This window comes from Oncorhynchus mykiss, chromosome 23 (genome assembly GCF_057628025.1).
Source record: "Oncorhynchus mykiss isolate SJ-2025 chromosome 23, ASM5762802v1, whole genome shotgun sequence".
Classification (NCBI taxonomy): domain Eukaryota; kingdom Metazoa; phylum Chordata; class Actinopteri; order Salmoniformes; family Salmonidae; genus Oncorhynchus; species Oncorhynchus mykiss.
The window spans coordinates 62,984,519-63,004,228 of NC_143044.1; the positions used below are offsets into that span (position 1 = coordinate 62,984,519).

General features: G+C 45.6%; 2 protein-coding genes across 4 annotated transcripts in view; one reads left to right on the forward strand and one right to left on the reverse strand.

The window, feature by feature from the left end:
• Positions 1-6,590, forward strand: part of fmn2b (formin 2b) — a 150,307-nt gene extending 143,717 nt beyond the window's left edge. For both annotated transcript variants that reach the window (XM_090218029.1, XM_090218030.1), the window contains 2 exons: positions 4,163-4,244; positions 4,373-6,590. In XM_090218029.1, the coding sequence (XP_090074155.1) occupies positions 4,163-4,244; positions 4,373-4,399 (109 nt within the window). In that variant the 3' untranslated portion in view covers positions 4,400-6,590. The remainder of the gene's footprint in view (positions 1-4,162; positions 4,245-4,372) is intronic.
• Positions 6,591-6,979: 389 nt separating this feature from the next.
• The window catches only part of grem2b (gremlin 2, DAN family BMP antagonist b), a 37,882-nt gene continuing 25,151 nt past the window's right edge, over positions 6,980-19,710 (reverse strand). Inside the window, exons 2-3 of one of the 2 annotated variants that reach the window (XR_016491235.1) lie at positions 7,503-9,762; positions 6,980-7,344 (exon numbers count right to left, since the gene is read on the reverse strand). Coding sequence is in view for 1 of the 2 variants with exons in the window: in XM_036989220.2 (XP_036845115.1) it covers positions 9,258-9,761 (504 nt within the window). In the remaining variant the exon portion in view is untranslated. Of the gene's footprint in view, positions 9,763-19,710 lie in introns of both variants that reach the window. The other variant, XM_036989220.2, reaches the window with a different exon arrangement.

The following is a 19,710-nucleotide window of genomic DNA, read 5'->3' on the forward strand; positions in this document are numbered from 1 at the left end:
CCCCCTCCCCTCCCCTCCTCTCTCCCTCCCCTCCCATCCTCTCTCCCTCCCCTTCCCCTCTTCTCTCCTTCCCTTCCTCCTCTCCCCTTCCCCTCTTATCTCCTTCCCTCCTCATCCCCTCCCCTCCATCTTCCTCTCCTCTGTTTTGGTGGCAGGATAGTGATCCTCCTCCAGTACTTAACGAAGGGAAGCGTGGGGCTTGTGGACAGGTGGTGGGTAGAGAGGGTGTCAGGCTGTCAGTTAAGAACTTCCGACCACAGAGATTTAACATCTGGCTACAATTAAAATCTGTCATGAAGAGGATATTCTTTCTCTCACTCTCTCCTTACTGCTGCTGCTGCTCGCGCTCTCTCCTCTCTCTCTCTCTTACTGCCCCTCTCTTTCTTTCTCTTACTGCCTCTCTCTTTCTCTCTTACTGCCTCTCTCTCTTTCTCTGTCTCTGTCTCACTTGCACACTGGAAGAGGAGTTCAGTTTCCTGTTGTGTCAGTTTGACTGAAGAATGTGAGAATATGACAGCCGGGTTGACTCCGCCGGGTTGACTCCGCCGGGTTGACTCCGCCGGGTTGACTCCGCCCGTCGGGTCGACTCCGCCCGTCGGGTCGACTCCGCCCGTCGGGTCGACTCCGCCCGTCGGGTCGACTCCGCCCGTCGGGTCGACTCCGTCCGTCGGGTCGACTCCGTCCGTCGGGTCGACTCCGTCCGTCGGGTCGACTCCGTCCGTCGGGTCGACTCCGTCCGCCGGGTCGACTCCGTCCGGTCGACTCCGTCCGGTTGACTCCGCCGGGTTGACTCCGCCGGGTTGACTCCGCCGGGTTGACTCCGCCGGGTCGACTCCGCCCGTCGGGTCGACTCCGCCCGTCGGGTCGACTCCGTCCGTCGGGTCGACTCCGTCCGTCGGGTCGACTCCGTCCGTCGGGTCGACTCCGTCCGTCGGGTCGACTCCGTCCGCCGGGTCGACTCCGCCGGGTCGACTCCGCCGGGTCGACTCCGCCGGGTCGACTCCGTCGGGTCGACTCCGTCGGGTCGACTCAGTCGGGTCGACTCCGTCGGGTTGACTCTCTCTGGAGGACAAATCTGTTTTCCATTACTAACCCTTCCACCCCCTCTCTCTCTCTGGAGGACAAATCTGTTTTCCATTACTAACCCTTCCACCCCCTCTCTCTCTGGAGGACAAATCTGTTTTCCATTACTAACCCTTCCACCCCCTCTCTCTCTGGAGGACAAATCTGTTTTCCATTACTAACCCTTCCACCCTCTCTCTCTCTGGAGGACAAATCTGTTTTCCATTACTAACCCTTCCACCCCCTCTCTCTCTGGAGGACAAATCTGTTTTCCATTACTAACCCTTCCACCCCCTCTCTCTCTGGAGGACAAATCTGTTTTCCATTACTAACCCTTCCACCCTCTCTCTCTCTGGAGGACAAATCTGTTTTTATTACAGCTTTTCTGCTACTTATACATTTTACATACATGGTACTTTTATATAAAGCAGTCACATAACAATAGTACATTACCAAACCTCAGCTCTTTAATCCCACCCCCTCAGCCTCTCTCAGCCCATCCCACCTATCACCATAGACCTCAGTTCTTTAATCCCACCCCTCAGCCCATCCCACCTATCACCATAGACCACCCTCATTTGGTTTCCATGTTCCATATATTTTTCAATTGTTATGTTTTACAAACATTTTTAACCTTTCTAATCGTATATTATCCACAGATTGTGAGCTAAAGATAACTTTTCCTGCGAGTATTATATTAGTTATTGACTCAGTGGGGTTTTCCAGATCTCCCATCACTGCTATTTGTGAGGTTAATTTTAAGTGCATGTTGTGATTAATTTATTTTTACCATTCCTGAACCTGTGACCAGAAACAAGCTACAATAACAGAATACATTATCTATTGATTCTGTCACTTTCCCAGCAAAATCTACAGAACTGAGATTGTTGTATGCCCCATATACATAGCATTCTTTTGGTGGCAAATTATTTCATTATTTAAATAGAAAAACTAAGTGTTGAAATAAGTGTAGATTTTTTTTGCACCAGTTCATGTACCAAGTCATGTACCGTCATCATCATGGCAGATGGTTTATCAAATCTCCCATTTATTTTGCAACCTATACGATGCAGCTGTCAACATGTTTGTCCTCAAATTAAACTGGTGTGTTTTTCTATTGGTGCCAGTTCCTTTCAGACAATTTGTATCTTTAATATATGGCAGACAAACAAGTTCCCTTTTCCATCTGCTGCCTCCATTTTTGTGGAGAAATGCTGCAATCAGTTGGTTGTGAATTTGTATTGAGCAGCTATTCCCATATATTTTCCAATGTGACATAACACTTCCATTTCTATTCATAATATCATTAACAAATATAATACAATTGTTTTGTTTTTTTCCATAAAGAATTTTTTGATTAATCCGTTTTTTTTGATATCATTAATATTTGTTCAAGGGCGATACTTTAAACAAAACTTCATTTTCAATTAGAAATGAGAAGTTGTATGAAGGCAGAAAGGTTTAATTTAGTGAAAAAGCTTTTAATATTTAAGTTTAGCCAAACTCTTATTCATTATATTAATATGGATGTTTAATTTTGTCTGGTTTAGCATTCCAATTAAAATGAAAAACATTTTTACTCATGATTTAAAAAACGAGCCAGTGCCATTAACTGGGACAGGACCAAAGAGTTAATCAATGTGATTTTTCCATAAATAGACAAGTACTTACCTCTCCATGGTTGCAGAACATTTAAAAATATATATTTTTAAATTGGTCACTTTCTATTGAAATTGATTGGTAGTTAATTTATATTTTTTGAGATGTGAATACCAAGTACGTCTGCTTCACCATCTGCCCATTTGATTGGTAAACTACAAGTTAGTGTAAACACAATCTTCTTTTTTTTTACGATCCAATACGTAATATGGTGCACTTGTTATAATTAGGTTTTAGTACAGAGAGGCTAGAAAAGTGACCAAGATGTTCAATGAGACTGTGCAGGCATCCAGATTCCTAACTTAAGTAAAAACTTAAAATTTTTGTTTCTTAACCCTGGATTTCCAACCCCTTGGATGTTCTTGTTGGATCTAATTTTAATAGCTAGTATTTCAATGGTCATAATAAATAAATATGGAGATAACGGACAGCCTTGTTTTACTCCTCTAAAAAAGCTGAATACTTTCTAAGAAGTTACCATTGATTTACTATTTTACATCTGGGGTTGCTGTACATAACTTTAACCCCCTCACCCCTCTCTCCTGTATAAGAGATTCACCAAAATTAAAGGCATTTAAATATACATTCTATTCATACTTAATCAGATTGATAATCTTCGATTTTTCATAATATTCAATTGTTTGAAGTAATTGTAATCTGTCTGATCAGGATGAACAATATCTGGTGAAAACTTTTTTTATTCTATGTGCATTTCACCAGGGTTTTGACATCACAGGGCTGGTTAATAGAACTCCTGTCATCGTCCCTGTCTGCCTTTGTCCTGCTCTGTAATGGGGAGCCCCCGTTCCTGATGGGAATGGTTTGTCCCGACCGCTCCACCTCCATAATGGGGAGCCCCTGTTCCTGATGGGAATGGTTTGTCCCGACCGCTCCACCTCTGTAATGGGGAGCCCCTGTTCCTGATGGGAACGGTTTGTCCCGACCGCTCCACCTCCATAATGGGGAGCCCCTGTCCCGACCGCTCCACCTCCATAATGGGGAGCCCCTGTTCCTGATGGGAATGGTTTGTTCCGACCGCTCCACCTCTGTAATGGGGAGGTTCCTGATGGTTTCTTTCCTGATCCTGTTACAACCAATCAGTATCCAGGAGCACACAGGGCCAGTGGCTCATTACCTTGAATACATAGGCCTGTGTAGAAGGATCAGTGTGTCGGCCCACCATGGCTGAAAGGCAAATGTAGAGGGCCTGTGTGTCGGCCTGCCATGGCTGAAGGCCTGCGGGAGCTTTTAAGGGGCATTATACTGCTTATGTGGATGTTCTGTCCATGGTGCCCCGAACGTTGTATGAATATGGTGGAAGGTTGGCTAGATGATGGTATCAGGACAGCATTGTGGGTTTTCACTATGACCCAGATGTATATGGTAGCTGACTGCAGTGTGTTATGTGACTGCTGTGTGATGTTGTGTTTCTGCGATACAGACTGAAGAAGGCAGAGGAGTGCTTCAGACAAGCCAAGGAGAAGGCTACCTACAGTGTCAAACCCAAGCATGCTTCGGGAATCGTAAGTGATCATCCTCACAATATAATTGGCCACTATATACACATGGACTTTTACTTGATTGAGTCTTTATCACCGTTTAAAGCCTGAAGAAAGCATATCTGAACATTTAACGTATCGTTTTTCCACAGAAAGCCAAGCTGGGCATGAAGATTTAAGACCGGTGGACGTCTACGTTTACTGGAGAGAGAGAGACGAGGAACAACCACATTGGACTGCATGTACTACTACAGATGAATCACTTAGGCTTTAGAACCAAATGACACACTATTCCCTATGTAGGGCACTACTTTAGACCAGGGTCCCATAGGGCTCTAGTCTAAAGTAGTGCACTACATAGGAAAAGGGTGCCGTTTGGGATATAAGATACTACTTTTTATTTTTTGACTCCAAGCAGCTGTCAGTCTGTCCGTCACCCGTCCTCCTGCCTGCTCTATGGGACCGACTATGCAGGCTTCTGTTATTAGCTCATTAGACACACAAACATCAACATCCAATCAGAAGGAAGAGGGAAGCACCATGGGATCAGAGGTCAGAGGATGTCATTATACCAGAACTATATTTATAGGATGACTTCCACAGGGACATACTAAAGCATACCTACTGTAGAGGTACTTGGAGCCATCTTCTCCAGTCCTACCCCCTACTGTTGAGATACCTGGAGCCATCTTCTCCACAGTCCTATCCCCTACTGTTGAGATACCTGGAGCCATCTTCTCCACAGTCCTACCCCCTACTGTTGAGGTACCTGGAGCCATCTTCTCCAGTCCTACCCCCTACTGTTGAGGTACCTGGAGCCATCTTCTCCACAGTCCTACCCCCTACTGTTGAGATACCTGGAGCCATCTTCTCCAGTCATACCCCCTACAGTACTGATCTGAAATGCCAAACATGTTGCCTATTCAAGCTTACTGTATACCATGACGAGATGTGTTTTCCAAAGCAATATAAATGTGTATTTGGCTCACTGAAACAGTGATTGTGTACATATTAAAACACAACCTTATTGGACGTGAGAGAGGAGACGTGTGAAGAGAAACACAGCAGAACGTGAAGAAGGAAAACGAACACAGCCGTTGTCCAGGATGCATCCCAAATGGCACCCTATTCCCTATATAGTACACTACTGTTGACCAGGGCCCATGCACCCTATTCCCTATATAGTGCACTACTGTTGAACAGGGCCCATGCACCCTATTCCCTATATAGTACACTACTTTTTACCAGGGCCCATGCACCCTATTCCCTATATAGTACACTACTGTTGACCAGGACCTATGCACTATCTAGTGTTCCATTTGGGATGCAGACTCTGACAGGTCACCGTCAACATGTTGATGTTCGGTGTTGTTGGTTTTAGGCCGTTGATCTAATCGAGAGTAATTCACCCTTCTTAATCCCAAAAGGCAGTTCGTGTTCTCAACATGCATTTGAAATTAAACGTGGTATTGGGGGGAGGGGGGGGGTAAAAAACCGAAAGAACGTTGTTCGTTAGTCCAAGTCAATAATGGATCAGCTTAGCTGGGTGTTCTTACAGCAACATAATAACTTTGAATAATGGTCTGTGTCCCAAACTGCTCCCTATTCCCTATTTAGTACCTTACTTTGGATTAGGGCCCATAGTATTGGTCTATATAGGGATCCATTTGGCATACAGCCATGATGTCCAACGTTGAGCTCAACTAGATTGTGTCCGACAGAGAAGAGCTCTCTGTATCCTTCCAGACCAGTAGAGAGGTTTACCCACAGAAGCTGTTATCTGATCACTGTTCACTCAGTCTAGAAGACCAGCTGTAGAATTGACTTCTGGCATGTTTTACTCACTTAACAATAAAAACATCACTTCAAAGACATATTTCTACTCTCATCGAGGAAAAATATATGCCCATTTTTGTGTAAAACTGCAAATGTATAACTTAGTCCCGTTTCATTTATCTGAAGTGATGTCCATGTGACTCGGTAAGAAGACATTTCTAATGTATGTGAGGACAGAGAGGCTTATGGGAAATGTAGTCTGTTGGTTTGACAAACATTTTGTTAATGTAAGATTAGTGAACAGTCCTAAAGGAATTGTTCATTTACATTGAAAAGTGCATTCAAATGATTGACTTGATTACTAAAAATAATATATTTAAAATGCTTTTATCAATGTAAGGTAGTATTGTATTCTTTGTGTAACATATTTTTGTAAAGATTTTTATTTTCTGTCCCGCAGCATGTTAAATCATCATCCTGGAGTTGTTGGATAATGGTTTATTAGTGTCAAATGTTGTTAGTATGTTACTGGATCTCTGCTTGTTTCTGGGAGCAGCAATGTCATTTATCTACAATAAAAAAGGAATAAATTCAGCCTTTCTGTGGTTGGTGCAGGTTGATTTTGATCCTCTTTTGTTGAGAACAGCCTTTCTGTGGTTGGTTGATTTTGATTCTCTTTTGTTGAGAACAGCCTTTCTGTGGTTGGTTGATTTTGATTCTCTTTTGTTGAGAACAGCCTTTCTGTGGTTGGTGCAGGTTGATTTTGATTCTCTTTTGTTGAGAACAGCCTTTCTGTGGTTGGTTGATTTTGATTCTCTTTTGAAGGCGTTCTAATCAGAAACGTGTCCTGAAAGACGATGGTTAAGAATACGAGTCTTCAGACTGAGTTGTTGTTTGCAGCAACTTTCATCTGAACTTTTTACAATACTGACGGCAAAGTTTAAACAAAACACAATGAAAACACACCAAGATAAACTTTCAACTTCGGTACAGATTTAGGATATCATTTATTCATTTATGTAAATATAAATGCCATTATAATGTAACATTGTATTGATATAATCTCTCTAAATCTAATAATGTGATATTTATTTGTACATAATGATATATTGCCTGTGAAACCCCAGGTCGGCTGTTGCAGCAGTAGGACCTACTACTAACCCAGTCAGTCTCTAATCAACAACCTCCTACCCTCTGTGAAACCCCCGGGTAGGCTGTTGCTGCAGTAGGACCTTCTACTAACCCAGTCAGTCTCTATTCAACACCCTCCTACCCTCTGTGAAACCCCCAGGTCGGCTGTTTCTGCAGTAGGACCTTCTACTAACCCAGTCAGTCTCTATTCAACACCCTCCTACCCTCTGAAACCCCCAGGTCGGCTGTTGCTGCAGTAGTACCTTCTACTAACCCAGTCAGTCTCTATTCAACACCCTCCTACCCTCTGAAACCCCAGGTCGGCTGTTGCTGCAGTAGGTCTACTACTAACCCAGTCAGTCTCTATTCAACAACCTCCTACCCTCTGTGAAACCCCAGGTCAGCTGTTTCTGCAGTAGGACCTTCTACTAACCCAGTCAGTCTCTAATCAACAACCTCCTACCCTCTGTGAAACCCCAGGTCAGCTGTTGCTGCAGTAGGTCTACTACTAACCCAGTCAGTCTCTAATCAACAACCTCCTACCCTCTGTGAAACCCCAGGTCAGCTGTTTCTGCAGTAGGACCTTCTACTAACCCAGTCAGTCTCTATTCAACACCCTCCTACCCTCTGTGAAACCCCAGGTCAGCTGTTTCTGCAGTAGTACCTTCTACTAGCCCAGTCAGTCTCTAATCAACAACCTCCTACCCTCTGTGAAACCCCCAGGTCGGCTGTTGCTGCAGTAGGACCTTCTACTAACCCAGTCAGTCTCTATTCAACACCCTCCTACCCTCTGTGAAACCCCAGGTCAGCTGTTGCTGCAGTAGGTCTACTACTAACCCAGTCAGTCTCTATTCAACACCCTCCTACCCTCTGTGAAACCCCAGGTCAGCTGTTGCTGCAGTAGGACCTTCTACTAACCCAGTCAGTCTCTATTCAACACCCTCCTACCCTCTGTGAAACCCCAGGTCAGCTGTTTCTGCAGTAGGACCTTCTACTAACCCAGTCAGTCTCTATTCAACACCCTCCTACCCTCTGTGAAACCCCAGGTCAGCTGTTTCTGCAGTAGGACCTTCTACTAACCCAGTCAGTCTCTATTCAACACCCTCCTACCCTCTGTGAAACCCCAGGTCGGCTGTTGCTGCAGTAGGTCTACTACTAACCCAGTCAGTCTCTCCAACAACTTCCTACCCTCTGTGAAACCCCAGGTCAGCTGTTTCTGCAGTAGGACCTTCTACTAACCCAGTCAGTCTCTCCAACAACCTCTCTACCAGAGTCCCTCTGTGGAATAAGGTCAGCTGTTTCTGCAGTAGGACCTTCTACTAACCCAGTCAGTCTCTCCAACACCCTCTCTACCAGAGTCCCTCTGGAATAAGGTCAGCTGTTGTTACAGTAGGACCTTCTACTAACCCAGTCAGTCTCTCCAACACCCTCTCTACCAGAGTCCCTCTGGAATAAGGTCATATCTATTAGGGTACACATTAGAAACACATTTTGTAGTTGAAAATTAGCATTTTGTATTAGACAAGTCTCTTTTTGTTTCAGTCAGTTTTCTTCCATTTGAATACAACCCCCCCTCTCCGACAGGCTGAGGAGACCTGTGGTCCAGGTAAGTCTGCTTCTGCAGAGACGGTAGAGGAAGTGAGATGTCTCACTCTGCTTTTTTCCCCCGGGTTCATATACAGTCAATGAACTAAGTAGACCAGACCCAGCTGCTATTGCATTGTTGTCTATTGGAAAGACACTTCCTTAAGCAGTCTGGAATTGTGACCATTTTTTGTTTTTAACGGTAAACCCGCCTGAGTAAGATATCTTAATTTATCCACCATCTTTGAACTACAGAGTGTATGGGTTGATTCAGCCTGGGTTGTAGAAATGTCCATTTGTCTCATATAGAGTGCTTGGTATGATCAACACAGAGCTGCTCCATAGAAATGTCTGTCATGCTCAGGTCTTCTAAAGAGAGTGGGCCCCTTCAGCTTTTATGTATTCATTCTATGTGCCGTCAGTAAAAATGCATGTCCTCACCCTCCATGTACTCGAGTCTTGTACAAACTGTCTCCTGTGAGGTGAGCGGAATATCTGTACAGTATCTAGGGATTGTCCAAGATGATAAAAAAAGAGAGACGAGTATCACCGCTTCCCAGAGTCACCGACGGAGACCGATATACAGCGACACTGTTTGACTCTCTGGATCTTGCGGTGCCTGAAGGGCGGCTGGAGGTCGGGACAGTCCATTTCTACGGTCAGCGTGGTGAAACGATGCGGCCGGCAGAAAGCACAGGACCGGAAAGACTCCTGCTCCGTCTTAACGTGTCGTGGGATATAGAAGGAGTTACACTGTCCGTAGCAGAACCTGTTGATGACGGTACGACTGAGACAGCCTTCCTCGCTCACCGTCTGACGCAGCGGCTGGGTCTTGCACCAGTCACTCTTCAGGTACTTCCTCTCTGTGACGACCAGAGCTTCCTGGCTGGAGGCAAGTATTTCCTGTTTGCGGGTGCGTTTGTCAGAGGTGTTGCCGTTCCCTTTGAAAGGGTTGGGGATAGAGCCTTGGAGGCGGGTCTTGCGGGTGTCTCCGCCCACCAGCCACAGGACGCCTGCAAGCAGGATTGACAGAACAAACTGTCTGTACATCCTGACAGAGAGAGGAGAGGAGAGGTTAGAACAAACTACCTGAACATCCTGACAGAGGAGAGGTTAGAACAAACTACCTGGACATCCTGACAGAGAGGAGAGGTTAGAACAAACTACCTGAACATCCTGACAGAGAGGAGAGATTAGAACAAACTACGTTTACATCCTGACAGAGAGGAGAGGTTAGAACAAACTACCTGTACGTCCAGACAGACAGGTTAGAACAAACTACCTGTACATCCTGACAGAGAGGAGAGATTAGAACAAACTACGTTTACATCCTGACAGAGAGGAGAGATTAGAACAAACTACCTGTACGTCCAGACAGAGAGAGGAGAGGTTAGAACAAACTACCTGTACATCCTGACAGAGAGGAGAGGTTACAACAAACTACCTGTACATCCTGACAGAGAGGAGAGGTTAGAACAAACTACCTGTACATCCTGACAGAGAGAGGAGAGGTTACAACAAACTACCTGTACATCCTGACAGAGAGGAGAGGTTAGAACAAACTACCTTTACATCCTGACAGAGAGAGGAGAGGTTAGAAGAAACTACTGTACATCCTGACAGAGAGGAGAGGTTAGAACAAACTACCTGTACATCCTGACAGAGAGGAGAGGTTAGAAGAAACTACTGTACATCCTGACAGAGAGAGGAGAGGTTACAAGAAACTACTGTACATCCTGACAGAGAGAGGAGAGGTTACAAGAAACTACTGTACATCCTGACAGAGAGGAGAGGTTACAACAAACTACGTTTACATCCTGACAGAGAGGAGAGATTAGAACAAACTACCTTTACATCCTGACAGAGAGAGGAGAGGTTAGAAGAAACTACTGTACATCCTGACAGAGAGAGGAGAGGTTACAAGAAACTACCTGTACACCCTGACAGAGAGGAGAGGTTAGAACAAACTACCTTTACATCCTGACAGAGAGAGGAGAGGTTAGAAGAAACTACTGTACATCCTGACAGAGAGAGGAGAGGTTACAAGAAACTACTGTACATCCTGACAGAGAGGAGAGGTTACAAGAAACTACTGTACATCCTGACAGAGAGAGGAGAGGTTACAAGAAACTACTGTACATCCTGACAGAGAGGAGAGGTTACAACAAACTACCTGTACATCCTGACAGAGAGAGGAGAGGTTAGAAGAAACTACTGTACATCCTGACAGAGAGGAGAGGTTACAACAAACTACCTGTACATCCTGACAGAGAGAGGAGAGGTTAGAACAAACTACCTGTACATCCTGACAGAGAGAGGAGAGGTTAGAAGAAACTACCTGTACATCCTGACAGAGAGAGGAGAGGTTAGAATAAACTACCTGTACATCCTGACAGAGAGGAGAGGTTAGAACAAACTACCTGTACATCCTGACAGAGAGGAGAGGTTAGAACAAACTACCTGTACATCCTGACAGAGAGGAGAGGTTAGAATAAACTACCTGTACATCCTGACAGAGAGGAGAGGTTAGAACAAACTACCTGTACATCCTGACAGAGAGGAGAGGTTAGAATAAACTACCTGTACATCCTGACAGAGAGAGGAGAGGTTAGAATAAACTACCTGTACATCCTGACAGAGAGGAGAGGTTAGAACAAACTACCTGTACATCCTGACAGAGAGGAGAGGTTAGAACAAACTACCTGTACATCCTGACAGAGAGGAGAGGTTAGAATAAACTACCTGTACATCCTGACAGAGAGAGGAGAGGTTAGAATAAACTACCTGTACATCCACAAACAGAGCAGCACAATCTTGTTTTTTTATCAAGTCCCTTAATGTTTGCCATAGCTGCAGTTGTGGTGCTGTGTCCCGATCTAAAGCCAGACTGAACCCTGCTCAGTATGTTCTACTCAATTAAGAAATTGTTTAACTGTGAGTTCACTAGGGATTCATCGACTTTGGCAAAGATAGGGAGTTCACTGGGGATTCATAGACTTTGGCCAGGAAAGGGAGTTCACTAGGGATTCATAGACTTTGGCCAGGATAGGGAGTTCACTAGGGATTCATAGACTTTGGCCAGGACAGGGAGTTCACTAGGGATTCATAGACTTCGGCCAGGACAGGGAGTTCACTAGGGATTCATAGACTTCGGCCAGGACAGGGAGTTCACTAGGGATTCGGTTACTGGATTGAATCCCTGAGCTGACAGGGTCAAAATATGTCATTCTGCCCCCTGAACAAGGCAGTTAACCCACTGTTCCCCGGTAGACCGTCATTGTAAATAAGAATTGATTCTTAACTGACTTGCCTAGTCAGTCCGTTTGTCTGATCCTTGAGATCTGAGTTAAAGAATGTAATGACCCTTATCCTGTCTACAAAACACTCTGGATGTGAAGGTGGATGCTGTATATAACTATTTCTATTTAGATATCAGTCTATTTGACGAATACACAAACTTCTGATTGAGAAGGCATGTTTGTTCTGCCTCTTGCCGCTCGTCAACTGTAGCCTTTTAGGAGTTGGTGCCGAGTCAGAGCAAAGCTGCTACGTGATGAGCTCTGAAGGTTAACTAAAGCCTTTTAGGAGTTGGTGCCGAGTCAGAGCAAAGCCTGCTATGTGATGAGCTCTGAAGGTTAGGAGCGGAGAAGCGGTTTCCATATTGGAAAAACCTGATGCACCATGGGCGGTGGGGAACTTTTCTATATAAAGTGTATATCTGTCTCGTTTACCTGGTAGCCCTGCACATCAACTCTGTACTGGTACTCTGTGTATATAGCCAAGATATTCCTGTTTGGCCCTGTCCGGGGGTGTCCTTGGATGGGGCCACATTGTCTCCTGACCCCTCCTGTCTCAGCCGCCAGTATTTATGCGGCAGTAGTTTATGTGTTGGGGGGCTAGGGTCAGGCTAGGGTCAGTTTGTTATATCTGGAGTACTTCTCCTGTCCTATTCCGTGTCCTGTGTGAATCTAAGTGTGCATTCTCTAATTCTCTCCTTCTCTCTTTCTTTCTCTCTCTCGGAGGACCTGAGCCCTAGGACCATGCCCCAGGACTACCTGACATGATGACTCCTTGCTGTCCCCAGTCTACCTGGCCGTGCTGCTGCTCCAGTTTCAACTGATCTGCCATATTATTATTCGACCATGCTGGTAATTTATGAACATTTGAACATCTTGGCCATGTTCTGTTATAATCTCCACCCGGCACAGCCAGAAGAGGACTGGCCACCCCACATGTGCTCTCTCTAATTCTCTCTTTCTTTCTCTCTCTCGGAGGACCTGAGCCCTAGGACCATGCCCCAGGACTACCTGACATGATGACTCCTTGCTGTCCCCAGTCTACCTGGCCGTGCTGCTGCTCCAGTTTCAACTGATCTGCCATATTATTATTCGACCATGCTGGTAATTTATGAACATTTGAACATCTTGGCCATGTTCTGTTATAATCTCCACCCGGCACAGCCAGAAGAGGACTGGCCACCCCACATGTGCTCTCTCTAATTCTCTCTTTCTTTCTCTCTCTCGGAGGACCTGAGCCCTAGGACCATGCCCCAGGACTACCTGACATGATGACTCCTTGCTGTCCCCAGTCCACCTGGCCGTGCTGCTGCTCCAGTTTCAACTGTTCTGCCTTATTATTATTCGACCATGCTGGTCATTTATGAACATCTTGGCCATGTTCTGTTATAATCTCCACCCGGCACAGCCAGAAGAGGACTGGCCAACCCACATAGCCTAGTTCCTCTCTAGGTTTCTTCCTAGGTTTTGGCCTTTCTAGGGAGTTTTTCCTCGCCACCGTGCTTCTACACCTGCATTGCTTGCTGTTTGGGGTTTTAGGCTGGGTTTCTGTACAGCACTTTGAGATATCAGCTGATGTACGAAGGGCTATATAAATACATTTGATTTGATTTGATATTACCCTGTACCCCTGAACATGGACTCAGTACTGGTAGACAGTGTATATTGACTAGTTATCATTGGCTCAGTACTGGTACCCAGTGTATATTGACTAGTTATCATTAACTCAGTACTGGTATAAATAGTACTGGTGTATAAATAGTACCTGTGTGTGTTTATGTATGTATGTATATATGTGTGTGTGTGTATGTATATATGTGTATGTATATATGTGTGTGTATGTATATATGTGTGTGTATGTATATATGTGTGTGTATGTATATATGTGTGTGTATGTATATATGTGTGTGTATGTATGTATGTATGTATGTATGTATGTATATATATATATGTATATATGTGTATATATATATATGTATGTATGTATGTATGTATGTGTGTGTGTGTATATATATGTGTATATATATGTATATGTGTGTGTGTATATGTATGTGTGTATGTGTGTAACATCACTGATCTAGAGGAGATCTGCATTGAGGAATGGGCCAAAATACCAGCAACAGTGTGTGTGAACCTTGTGAAGACTTACAGAAAACGTTTGACCTCTGTCATTGCCAACAAAGGGTATATAACAAAGTATTGAGAAACTTTTGTTATTGACCAAATACTCATTTTCCATCATAATTTGCAAATAAATTCATTAAAATCCTACAATGTGATTTTCTGGATTTTTTTCTTCTCATTTTGTCTGTCATAGTTGGTGTGTACCTATGATGAAAATTACAGGCCTCATCTTTTTAAGTGGGAGAACTTGCACAATTGGTGGCTGACTAAATACTTTTTTGCCCCACTGTATGTATGTATATATGTGTGTGTATATATATCGTAATGTGTGTATATATATATATATATATATATCATTCACACTTCTGTGAAATCAAACTGTCCACTTAGGAAGCAACACTGATTGACAATACATTTCACATGCTGTTGTGCAAATGTAATAGACAGCAGGTGGAAATTATAGGCAATTAGCAAGACACCCCCAATAAAGGAGTGGTTCTGCAGGTGGTAACCACAGACCACTTCTCAGTTCCTATGCTTCCTGGCTGATGTTCTGGTCACTTTTGACTGTTGGCGGTGCTTCCACTCTAGTGGTAGCATGAGACGGAGTCTACAACCCACACAAGTGGCTCAGGTAGTGCAGCTCATCCAGGATGGCACATCAATGCGTGCTGTGGCAAGAAGGTTTGCTGTGTCTGTCAGCGTAGTGTCCAGAGCATGGAGGCGCTACCAGGAGACAGGCCAGTACATCAGGAGACGTGGAGGAGGCCGTAGGAGGGCAACAACCCAGCAGCAGGACTGCTACCTCCGCCTTTGTGCAAGGAGGAGCACTGCCAGAGCCCTGCAAAATGACCTCCAGCAGGCCACAAATGTGCATGTGTCTGCTCAAACAGTCAGAAACAGACTCCATGAGGGTGGTATGAGGGCCCGACGTCCACAGGTGGGGGTTGTGCTTACAGCCCAACTCCGTGCAGGATGTTTGGCATTTGCCAGAGAACACCAAGATTGGCAAATTCGCCACTGGCGCCCTGTGCTCTTCACAGATGAAAGCAGGTTCACACTGAGCACATGTGACAGTCTGGAGACACCATGGAGAACGTTCTGCTGCCTGCAACATCCTCCAGCATCACCAGTTTGGCGGTGGGTCAGTCATGGTGTGGGGTGGCATTTCTTTGGGGTGCCGCACAGCCCTCCATGTGCTCGCCAGAGGTAGCCTGACTGCCGTTAGGTACCGAGATGAGATCCCAGACCCCTTGTGAGACCATATGCTGGTGCGGTTGGCCCTGGGTTCCTCCTAATGCAAGACAATGCTCATGTGGCTGGAGTGTGTCAGCAGTTCCTGCAAGAGGAAGGCATTGATGCTATGGACTGGTCCGCCCGTTCCTCAGACCTGAATCCAATTCAGCACATCTGGGACATCATGTCTCGCTCCATCCACCAACGCCACGTTGCACCACAGACTGTCCAGGAGTTGGCGGATGCTTTAGTCCAGGTCTGGGAGGAGATCCCTCAGGAGACCATCCTCCACCTCATCAGGAGCATGCCAGGTGTTGTAGGGAGGTCATACAGGCACGTGGAGGCCACACACACTTCTGAGCCTCATTTTGACTTGTTTTAAGGACATTACATCAAAGTTGGATCAGCCTGTAGTGTGGTTTTCCACTTTAATTTTGAGTGTGACTCCAAATCCAGACCGCCATGAGTTGATAGAATTGATATCTATTGATAATTTTTGTGATTTTGTTGTCAGCACATTCAACTATGTAAAGAAAAAAGTATTTAATAAGAATATTTCATTCATTCAGATCTAGGATGTGTTATTTTAGTGTTCCCTTTATTTTTTTGAGCAGTGTATATATAAATATATATATGTATGTATGTGTGTATGTATGTTTATGAATATATATATATATATTAGTACTGGTATTATAGTACTGGTATATATTGTTTTCGTTACTATTTGTGTATTTATTCCTGTTCCTATTCCTTCTTGTATTTATTGTTATTATTTTTCTTTTGATATGTTTCTGCCGTCAGAAAACTGTTCCACACTCATATCTCTCTCTCTCTCTCTCTCTCTCTCCCTCTCCCTCTCCCTCTCTCTCTCTCCCTGTCTCTCTCTCTCTCTCTCCCTCTCTCTCCCTGTCTCTCTCTCTCCCTGTCTCTCTCTCTCTCTCCCTGTCTCTCTCTCTGTCTCTCTCTCTCCCTCTCTCGCTCTCTCTCTCTCTCTCTCTCTCTCTCCCTGTCTCTCTCTCTCCCTGTCTCTCTCTCTCTCTCCCTGTCTCTCTCTCTGTCTCTCTGTCTCTCCCTGTCTCTCTCTCTCTCTCTCTCTCTCTCTCTCTCTCTCTCTCTCTCTCTCTCTCCCTGTCTCTCTCTCTCTCTCTCCCTCTCTCTCTCTCTCCCTGTCTCTCTCTCTCCCTGTCTCTCTCTCTCTCTCCCTGTCTCTCTCTCTGTCTCTCTCTCTCCCTCTCTCTCTCTCTCTCCCTCTCTCTCTCCCTGTCTCTCTCTCTCTCCCTCTCTCTCTCCCTGTCTCTCTCTCTCTCTCTCTCCTTGTCTCTCTCCCTGTCTCTCTCTCCCTCTCTCTCTCTCTCCCTGTCTCTCTCTCTCCCTGTCTCTCTCTCTCCCTATCTCTCTCCCTGTCTCTCTCTCTCTCCCTCTCTCTCTCCCTGCCTCTCTCTCTCCCTCTCTCTCTCCCTGCCTCTCTCTCTCTCCTTGTCTCTCTCCCTGTCTCTCTCTCTCTCTCTCCCTCTCTCTCTCTCTCTCTCTGTCTCTCTCTGTGTCTCTCCTTGTCTCTCTCTTTCTCTCTCTCCTTGTCTCTCTCTCTCCCTGTCTCTCTCTCTAACTCCCTGTCTCTCTCTCTCTCCCTGTCTCTCTCTCTAACTCCCTGTCTCTCTCTCTCTCCCTGTCTCTCTCTCTCTCTCTCTCCCTGTCTCTCTACCTGTCTCTCCCTGTCTCCCTCTCTCTCTCTCTACCTGTCTCTCTCTCTCCCTCTTTCCCTCTCTCTTTCCCTCTCCCTCTTTCCCTCTCTCTCTCCCTCTTTCCCTCTCCCTCTTTCCCTCTCTCTCTCCCTGTCTCTCTCTCTCTCCCTGTCTCTCTCTCTCTCCCTGTCTCTCTCTCTCTCCCTGTCTCTCTCTCTCCCTGTCTCTCTCTCTCCCTGTCTCTCTCTCTCCCTGTCTCTCTCTCCCTGTCTCTCTCTCTCCCTGTCTCTCTCTCTCCCTGTCTCTCTCTCTCCCTGTTTCCGTCTCTCTCTCCCTGTCTCCCTGTCTCTCCCTGTCTCTCTCTCTCTCTCTCTCGCTCTCTCTCTCTCTCTCCCTCTCTCCCTGTCTCTCTCTCTCTCTCTCCCTGTCTCTCTGTCTCTCTCCCTGTCTCTCTCCCTGTCTCTCTCTCTTTCTCCCTGTCTCTCTGCCTCTCTTTCTCTCTCCCTGTCTCTCTCTCTCTCCCTGTCTCTCTCTCTCTCTCCCTGTCTCTCTCTCTCTCCCTGTCTCTCTCTCTCTCTCCCTGTCTCTCTCTCTCTCTCTCTCCCTGTCTCTCTCGCGCGCGCGCTGAATGCAGTACGGGGTCTGATCGTTGGGGTCAGTCTACCCTCGGCTCTTTCCACTAGTTTCACTTAGTTTCCTTCAGGACAGGAAGAGGCAGATTAACTCTAATTTGTCACTTTGTCTCACTCAGCTCAGCAGGATTCACGGCTAGGAATAATGATTAAGTAGGGACAACTGAGGGGCCACTGTCAGACAGACAGACATCTTTGTAGCACATGTGGCTATAACTTTGAAAATCCATTCTCTAAGAGTTGAAATTGAATTACTCACAGACCTCTAACGCCTGGCATCTGTTTGTCTCTAAGCTTTCTCCTCTAGCTCTCCTCTCTCCTCTCTCCTCTCCTCTCTTCTCTCTCTCTCAATTCAATTCAATTCAATTCAATTCAAGGGCTTTATTGGCATGGGAAACGTGTTAACATTGCCAAAGCAAGTGAGGTAGATAATATATAAAGTGAAATAAACAATAAAAATGAACAGTAAACATTAAACATACAGAAGTTTCAAAACAATAAAGACATTACAAATGTCACATTATATATATTATATTATATATATACTATACATATCTCTCTCCTCTCTCTTCTCTCTCTTCTCTCTTCTCTCTTCTCTCTTCTCTCTTCTCTCTTCTCTCTCTCTCTCTCCTCTCTCCTCTCTCTCCTCTCTTCTCTCCTCTCTCCTCTCTTCTCTCTCCTCTCTCCTCTCTTCTCTCTTCTCTCTCCTCTCTCTCTCTCCTCTCTCCTCTCTTCTCTCTCCTCTCTCCTCTCTTCTCTCTTCTCTCTTCTCTCTTCTCTCTCCTCTCTCCTCTCTCCTCTCTTCTCTCTCCTCTCTCCTCTCTCCTCTCTCCTCTCTCCTCTCTTCTCTCTCCTCTCTCCTCTCTTCTCTCTTCTCTCTCCTCTCTCCTCTCTCCTCTCTCCTCTCTCCTCTCTTCTCTCTCCTCTCTTCTCTCTTCTCTCTCCTCTCTTCTCTCTCCTCTCTCCTCTCTCCTCTCTCCTCTCTCCTCTCTCCTCTCTCCTCTCTCCTCGCTCTCAGATTTTCTGTTTAACTAAAATAATCAGGTTCTAAATATCTCTCAGTAAAGTCAGGCCTTCCCAGTGTGAATACATCTGTCAGCCCTTCCCAGTATGAATACATCTGTCAGGCCTTCCCAGTGTGAATACATCTGTCAGCCCTTCCCAGTATGAATACATCTGTCAGTAAAGTCAGCCCTTCCCAGTATGAATACATCTGTCAGCCCTTCCCAGTAGGAATACATCTGTCAGCCCTTCCCAGTACGAATACATCTGTCAGCCCTTCCCAGTACGAATACATCTGTCAGCCCTTCCCAGTACGAATACATCTGTCAGCCCTTCCCAGTATGAATACATCTGTCAGCCCTTCCCAGTATGAATACATCTGTCAGCCCTTCCCAGTATGAATACATCTGTCAGCCTTTCCCAGTACGAATACATCTGTCAGCCCTTCCCAGTACGAATACATCTGTCAGCCCTTCCCAGCGTGAATACATCTGTCAGCACATCCCAGTGTGAATACATCTGTCAGCCCTTCCCAGTGTGAATACATCTGTCAGCCCTTCCCAGTGTGAATACATCTGTCAGCCCTTCCCAGTGTGAATACATCTGTCAGCCCTTCCCAGTGTGAATACATCTGTCAGCCCTTCCCAGTGTGAATATATCTGTCAGCCTTTCCAAGTGTGAATACATCTGTCAGCCCTTCCCAGTGTGAATACATCTGTCAGCCCTTCCCAGTGTGAATACATCTCTCAGTAAAGTCAACACTTCCCACTATGAATGAGAATCTGATCTAGACCTAGTAATAGTTTTCTGAGCCATGTGATTCCAACCCGTTCTATTCCTTGTGTAAACCTTTTCCCTACTGGGCCTGAGTAAGAGGTCTCTAGTGGCGGACCAAGCCTTGGCTGTTGGCAGGGAAGATGAGAAACGAGAGGTAAAGATGCAGCCTGAGCCTGTCTCCGTCTGGCAGGTCTGGAAACTCTGCTCAGTATTATATGTTAGCCCATCAACTCATATCAGCCTCACTCTG